The sequence below is a fragment of the Hydra vulgaris genome, chromosome 12 (assembly GCF_038396675.1).
Source record: "Hydra vulgaris chromosome 12, alternate assembly HydraT2T_AEP".
NCBI classification, from domain to species: Eukaryota; Metazoa; Cnidaria; class Hydrozoa; order Anthoathecata; family Hydridae; genus Hydra; species Hydra vulgaris.
The window spans coordinates 3,541,585-3,550,000 of NC_088931.1; the positions used below are offsets into that span (position 1 = coordinate 3,541,585).

General features: G+C 28.3%; 1 protein-coding gene across 1 annotated transcript in view; it reads right to left on the bottom strand.

The window, feature by feature from the left end:
- The window catches only part of LOC100208405 (DNA-directed RNA polymerase III subunit RPC1), a 122,025-nt gene that overhangs the window by 30,280 nt on the left and 83,329 nt on the right, over positions 1 to 8,416 (bottom strand). The window contains exons 22-28 of the mRNA XM_065811256.1: positions 5,770 to 5,949; positions 5,408 to 5,559; positions 4,757 to 4,843; positions 4,555 to 4,623; positions 4,362 to 4,478; positions 4,049 to 4,166; positions 3,871 to 3,943 (exon numbers count right to left, since the gene is read on the bottom strand). Coding sequence (XP_065667328.1) covers positions 3,871 to 3,943; positions 4,049 to 4,166; positions 4,362 to 4,478; positions 4,555 to 4,623; positions 4,757 to 4,843; positions 5,408 to 5,559; positions 5,770 to 5,949 — 796 coding nt within the window. The remainder of the gene's footprint in view (positions 1 to 3,870; positions 3,944 to 4,048; positions 4,167 to 4,361; positions 4,479 to 4,554; positions 4,624 to 4,756; positions 4,844 to 5,407; positions 5,560 to 5,769; positions 5,950 to 8,416) is intronic.

An 8,416-nucleotide genomic window follows, 5' to 3' on the forward strand; every position in this document is an offset into this window, starting at 1 on the left:
CAAAGAAATGCCAGAAGAATTTTTTATGAAAACGTTTTTCAAACACAACCATTGCAGCCATAACGCTTTTGTTTTCGAACTGAGAAGTGGCATTAACGCTGTACATGTGTACTTCTTTGACTTGGTCAGGAAAAAAGTGAAGGATTTTGTCAATGTACGGTATAACGGAAGACTTAGTATGATCAGTTGAATCTGAAACTATGGCAAATGTTTTTAACTCAATCTTTTAGACTGCTAGGGTCATGATAGAAACTTGATTTTGACCAAAATGAGCCGCTTGTGGCTCATTTTGATAGAAACACCTAGCGTTTTCAGCCCAGTCAACTTGGATTACCGCAATTTCAGAATTACCACTCATCGAAACCTCCTTCAGGTTATTAAAAATTGTTGATTGGTTTTTCTTTACAAATGCGTATTTAACGAACTTATCACGCATCGCTGATATGTGTTGGATGAGTTCTGTTACAGTAGACTTTTTTAAAATTTTTTTAATGTTTGCATATGTTTTAGTTTCAGGCTTTCTCCAATTGTCCCAGGATACTTCGAAACCAAATGTATTAACAGTTTGCAAGTGTTTATCAAACTGTTTCATACCTTTACATGCAACGCATTTGTCATAGGCGCAATCGTATGTGTACGGTTCACAAACAAAGTTATTTATCATTTCAGATCCAACTTTGATTGAAGGCGCTTGAATTGATTTTGTTAATGCATTTAAGGCAAATCGCATATTTCCATGCAAACTACAAACACAAACATTATGCGGAAATTTTGTAACTGTTTTTACATTGCGTGGACGAAGGTCGCAAAATTTGCTGAGTCCAATTTTTATGTGCAGATGCTTTTCCTTGAATAACTCGAAAGCTTCTTTTAGCGTATAATATAAATGACGTATCTGAATATTGTTTGCTTTTCCGCCAGATAATTGAATTCGAGTGATCTCTTTTTTGTTTGGTGATATTTGGGAAACTTCATCTTCATTATAAAAGTTTACAACTGCTAAAACATCGCTTTCAGAAAGACCATACAGCTTTGAACATGCTGGAGGTAGACCCGAATTATCTTTACAAGCAGAGCTATTTGAAAGAATAGAAAGAACTTCAGATTGTTTCTCCTTTGAAGTTGGTAGTGCTTTTAAAACTTTTTTCAATGCTTTTCCTCTTTGTTGAACATTTTTAAAAGATGAGCTTGGTCTTTGATATTGATTTAAAAGTTTTCTTTTTAAAGCGTGACTTTTTAAAACTCTTAATTTTGCTTTAGCAGCATAAGCTGCTTTTTTATTAGGATCGGCTTTCAATTTTTCTCGATATCTCCTTAGATCTAACTCTGGACATTTCTTTCTTTTTATCAGCATTCCGAGAAACATAATTAGCTTGGTATTCTGCACAACGTTTTTTTTTTACTTCTAATTTTGATTCCATTTCTTAAAAATTTACAACTTTATAAAAAAATGTTAACATAAATCCAAAAGTTTACTAATATTTACTAATAGCCCTTCACAATACTAAAATACAAAAATTTATTTGAATTTGAAAAATTTGAAAACCCACAACGAAATCTGAACTTTTGGATTATATTTTGACTTCCTTATCGCGCTATTTTATAAAACGCTAATTATCCTGTCGATGGGTTCAGTGACGCAACAGCTTTTAAACTATAACTATATGTTAATACGATGCTTTTTGACCAGTTTTTTTTTTAGTAATGATTAAAAGTTAACATTAAAATATATAATTTCTAAAAAAACCTCGCCATAAAGCATAATTTCATTGCGATAATTAAACTTTTTTAGCTTTTAGTTCAGTGACGCAACGTAATTTTTGCAGATGTGTATGTGACAAAAAAACACTTGAATTATTTTTAAAGAGTGAAAATTTTTTTACTCAAGACATATATGTAATCTCAAAGATTCTTTCTAAACAAAAATATGGATATGTTTTGTTTAAAATATTGCAATAACTCGCCCTCAAAATTTACTCACTTTTTCGAATAATAAAAAGAACAAACAGTTGCTAACATTCATCAAATTTATCTACTCGGTTCAAACATTTTCTACTCAAAATTTATTTTAACAATAATTTTAAGGTGTTTAAACTATAATTAAAGAAATAAAACCTTTTGAAAAAAGAAATTTTTAAACACGAAATTTATCTCTTCCATCGTGGAAATAGCCATACATATATATGTCTTTGACGTTGGGATCTGGTGCCAAAACCAAGGGATTTGTGGCTACCCCATTTTGACCCTCATGAGCAAATTTTAATATGCGAATAAAATTTTATTATGTCATAAAATATTCCCAAGCATTCATTTTTTTTTAATGAAATTTTTTTATTTTAATTTTAATTACTATTTATACTCGCACCACTCTTTTAAAGTTACACATTTTTACATTTTTTGAATTTTCAAGGGCATTTTAAAACAATCAGCGCGAATAGAAATTTACAAATCATTAACTATATAATAACATCATTACAAATAATGGAAGGTTTCTTATATATACTGATTGTGCATATTTTTATTACTATTATTATTGTTAACTAGTGGTACTTTAAAAACGCACAAATTCGTTTTGAAATTAAAAAAAGTGGTTTTTAAACACGATAGTATTGAGGACCAATACACAGCAATTTGAAATTTGTTAGATTCTTTTTATCTCATACAGTTCACCCACTTTAAACCCTGGCTATCTAAAAAGGTTTTGTACAAGATTAGGTAAGTTTCCTGGCTGACCATTATTCTTGTTAACATCCTGCAACATAAATTTCTAATTTTAAAATGATTTACATTTAGACTTTTGAGAAGTGCAGAGATTATTGTGAACTTGCAGAAAAAAGTCAGACCATTAGGTGAAAATTAACAAATATGGAGCAGTTTCACACGTCTTGAATTTCATGAAATTTAAGTAGCATTTCTCTAAAATCAGGCAGGTTTTATTCTGAATACCAAAATACTCAAAGAGATCAATAGGATAGCTGACTACATTTCTCCAGGGCATTGCGGTTTTTGACCTGCAACTTTTCTGATTCTGCAATTTTTAAAGTAAAACTTAATTTCATAAGCTTTGATATTTTAGTCTTATTATTTGAGAATAATTTATATCATAAAGTAACAAATTGCTTAAAAAACAATAGTTTACAAAATGGTTTAAAGTCAGATGTAAAATACAAACAAAATAACTCTAAACAAATTTTTTTTTCAATGACAGACTATTCTTAAAATCAGTAGTAATATAATAAATAAAATCAATAGAAATAGCACTTTGATTTTATCTTATCAAAATTAGGTGTAATAAGTTTTTAGGAGTGTCATTTTAAACCTTATTTTATAACATTGCATTAAATTTTAAATTACACTTTGAAATCAACAGAACCGATCAGAATTTTTAAGATTTTGGGGCCTCAGACACATTGCCATGGCACTGCTAAAACCTATTTTTTGCGGGGTTAAAATAGGGTTTTAGCAGGGCTGCCTGAAATACAAGTCTGCCTTATTCAGGGTCAGTATATAAAGGGTAGCATGTGTGTGCATAGAGAGACACTATACCCTCGACTCCCCTATACCATACATTCTTTTATGCTGGCAAACTAGGATCTTTAGAACCTCCCTCCCCTCTATGAGTATACGTACTTTATGGATGACCCCTAACTTTTTTTTTGAGTTAAACTTTTATAAACATCTTTTAATTTTTATTGTACAGTCAAACAGTTAATTGCAAAAGGCTATTGTAAAAAAAAAATTGTCTTTGCAATTTCAATTTATTGTTTTTTCAAAATTAGAGAAAAAATTCTTTGCAAAAAAAATGTACATAATACAATTATCTTATTAGATAGTATGAGATATACTTTAAAATATACACTTTAAAAATACCTTGCAGCTTCAATACCCAATGTTTTTTCAACTTCAATTGTATTATTTGACGTGCATTCAGAAGCTTTAATGCCTGAAAAAAATTATTTCTATAATAAATATAGCAATAATGAAATGAGCTCAATACATCAAAACATAATGCTCAATATATCAGAAACTAATTATACTAAAAGTTAACCTCTTGTTCCCATTACTGATCTCAAATCATCACCCTCAACTAAAAGTTTATAGCTATTTTTTGAATCTTTTTTCTCATCATCAAGATGAATAATTGCACGAGTGACAGTTGGATAACCCTAAAAAAGAATCATCATCATAATCACCATCATCACCACCAATTCATCATCATCATCATCATCATCATCATCATCATCATCATCATCATCATCATCATCATCATCATCATCATCATCATCATCATCATCATCATCATCATCATCATCATTATCATCATCATTATCATCATTACCATTGTCAAAAATAAAAATTACTTTAACAAGAACATGTTGAAGTTGACATTTAAGATTCTGCATGATGTAGTACATAGAACTTTTGGCAGTTTCTATTGGATGAACAGTTAAAACATTTTTGCCATGAATGGAAACAAACTAAAAAACACATTTTAAATAATTATTCAACTTAAAACAAATTATTTAATACCATAAAAAAGAATGAAGTTTTTACTTGTGGTTTTAACTTTAGTTTTGGTGAAATACAGAGTGCATACTTTATTGCATTAGCATCAATTTCTAGCTAAGAAAAAAAAAACAAGTATTGTATTCACAAATTATTTTCATTTAATAAATTGGAATTATGAAATATAACTTTTTGAAAGCAATCATAACCTCTTAGAGCATAAAAAAACCATTAGAAATTAAAATCTAACCTTTAAAAGATTAATTCTATGAGAATCAATCTTAATCAAAAGATAGCATGCATCTGGAGTAAAAACTTCTTCAATGTACTCACAAACCTGTGATAATGACAAACATCCTTAAATCTTATTAAAAAGAAAAGTTTAAAAATGTGGTAAAAAACATAAGTAAAGCCATCAAAAAAGGTGCAAAAAAAAAAAAAAAGCCAAGTTTTACATCCACCTTTATATAATCTATTGATAAACAAATTACACTTTAATAACTTTTGCAAAAAATTAACAAATAAATTTTTTAATAAATTTAAAATTAAATAATTAAAATTTAAGCCTTATGAAAAATTTAACAAAAAAGCAGCCATTGGGGTTGAGCAGTCTAAGGTGGTTAAGCTGGTCTATTTTATTTCATAAAATGTTGTTACTACCCATGGACAACCCATTAACTCTGAACCCTTGACAAACAAGGTCACTACACTGACAAACAAATTTAGTGTAGTACTACAAGAGAAAGAGTGAGGGCAAAGATGGTATATATATTTTCAGAGTAGTTTTTGCACTAATACTATTCTTGTCTAAAAAACTCTTTACTTTTTAATAAAATAAAAAAATAAAATAATACTCAGAAAATAAAATTTAGAAAACACATTAAGATAAAAGCAGGATTACCTCTCCTAACGTCGTTTTTTCAACTCGCCCTTTCACACTGCGTGCATATTCTATATCATCATCAACCTCTAAGGGCGCTGTTATTATTGGGGTACTTATCTTCTTAGAAGCATTAATAATTTCCTTAATACGAGGAACCCCAAGTGTAATGTCTTTTAAAAAGTTAAAGAACTTAACTAAAATAATTTTAAAACAAGAATTATATTTTAAAAAAAATTTTTATTTTTTTATTTTTTTTTATTTTATAATTCTGTAAAAATGTAATTATAGAATCTTTATAAAACTGAAAGCTAAATACTTCATTTGTAAATTATTAGTTGTTATAGGACAATTTTGTTATCATTACTTAACAGAAAAGATACTCATAGTAGCTACTCCAGCAAAATGGAAAGTTTTTAAAGTCATTTGTGTTCCTGGCTCACCAATACTCTGAGCACATAATGCACCAACAGCAGTACCTGGTTCACACCTAGCATGTAAATATCGTCTAGCACATTCATTTATAGTTTTAATCACATGAGTTTCTGCTATATGAGCTGTACCTGTTCATAACATTATAAAAGTAAATCTTAATTTATTTAAAAATATAACGTATAACAAGTTGTAATACAGTTTGTCTTTATTTATTTATAAAAATTTTTAAGTTAATAAATTTGATAAAGTTAGTTAACATTTTTTGTAGACTTACAAAAAATGTTAACTAACTTTATAAATATCTATATAGATACTTTAGTAGGTATTGATACAATTACATTTTACCATGGTAAGCATTGATATATGTTACCGTTACTACATGGGTATATGTATTACTTTCGCATGGTGGGTACTAACCTATGTTGGTTGATAGGTATCTATGGATGAAGTGGCAGACTTGCTACACTTCAGAGGAAAACATTTAAGGAAACTCAACTTAAACTTTACAGAGAGCATGGGTACACAAGCAGTTTGAATTTTTCATCATGATCACCATTATATTTATCATAATCATTATCATTCTCCAATCTTAAAACACAATCTTGAGAATCTTTACTTAACTGGTGTTTTATGTAATGCACTCTAAATTTTCCTATGTTTCTATTTTTACCTTCTGAAATTGCAAACTCTTTATATGCTGATCTTGATATTTAATCATCTTTAAATGATTTATTTTACTTTTATAATTATATTTAAATGTTTAACTTTTATAATTTAATTTAAATGTTATTTTTTTTGTTACATAGGTTCTCTTAGAATTATTAGACAATAACAAACGAGTTTGATTTAAATCTTTGTCAAAAAATTTGCAGTAGGCAGAAAAATACTGCAAAATAAAATGAAACCCCAAAAAAACATTAATGCTGACAGCTTTACATTAAAAAAAACTTAATTTAATTATTGCAAGCTTTGATGCATGCTTCTAAACCTTAATTCAACAAAAAAAAAATCAAGTTGCATATGGAAAAATTTGAGTTAATAACATAAAAGCTGTTAACAATATATTAGGTGCTGAAATAGCTGCACTTGTGAACAAGTGAAACTGCTTCAACCAAACGTCTGAAAAAGAAAAAAAAAATATAGACAATGCTATGACTCTAATCAGTAAAAATTTATAAAATATTGTCAAAACTCAAATTAATCACCGAAAAAACTCCTTTCTGGGTTTTAATAAATAATTATCTAAGTTGGATTTTTTTAAAATTGTGAGTTAGGACCTAAGTAGTCCATACCTGTGGATGATCTGCATGCAGTTTATATTTATCAGTATCATTAAAATATAAAGCTTCTTATACAGAAAATTCTAGGAATAGGCAAATACAAAAACATGATGAACTAATGAACTTATTGAAACTCACATAAATTATCCAACTAAACGGTTAAATAATTTATGTGAGCATCTTTTATATTAAAAAGTCTAGACATTTACTAGCCACATTTAAAAACTTAAAAAGAAAAAAAGGCTTAGTTCTCCTTGACTTTGCAGAAAACTATAGTTTTCTAATACAAAATGCAGCGAAAGTTTTTCAACAGAATAACAGTCAGACAACATTGCACCCCTTGATTGTTTATTTTCTAAAAGATAAAAAAACTAGAAAGTTACTGTGTTAAATCAAACAAGGGCATTTGTTCTGCATTTCAGTTATTGCTTTACTTATATTGTTAATGATAATTTCAATTGATAAAACCTTATTTTTAAAGTTGCCATTTGTTTTAAAAATTCTTCATCTAACTTTAAATTCGAATTGAACTTTGCATATCAATTCTTGCATTCATACCGTTACCAGATTTTGTTCTTAAAATTGCTGCCTTTTTATAAAAAGGTTCTTTTTTAATTTGTTCAATCTGGAAAGGATAGATATTGTTGATAACCTCAAAAATATTCTTAGCAGGAAAGAGATCAGGAGCGTATCACTGAAATAGACAATTATATGACACAAATGTGTCATATAATCATAAAAATATTATATAATACATTTTAAGGGTCTTCCATAAAATAAATACGCAGGTGTTAGAGGAGGCGGATTACCCAAAAACGCACAAATGCATACAAGGGGGAGGGGATGTTATAAACAGCTGGTACGTATGGGGCGCTTTTTTTGCAATATCGCATGTACTTGTGAAGAAGTAAGTGGGACAGTAAAACATCTTGATGTGCGATAATGATATTTAGGAAATATTTTTAGTAATTCAAAAGAGAATTAAAATCTTTATGTTAATTTTATAAAAAAAAATCTGCTACATATGACACATTCATGCGGTCAGAAATTGTCTCTGTTCGATACCTTCGATGCATATTTTATGCAAGGCTTAAGATATAGTCTAACAAAGAAAAATTTTATAATATAGACTTATAAGAAGGCAACAAAATTAATTTAATATTTGAGTAATATAAGTTTGTTTAACTTAAGTTTCTTTGAGCTCTATGATTTTGTTACAAAGACTTTTAAGGTATAAATAAATACCTTATAAATATTCATTGCCATACATTTAAATATTAAGTGTTGTACATTTAAATATTTAGTGTCATACATT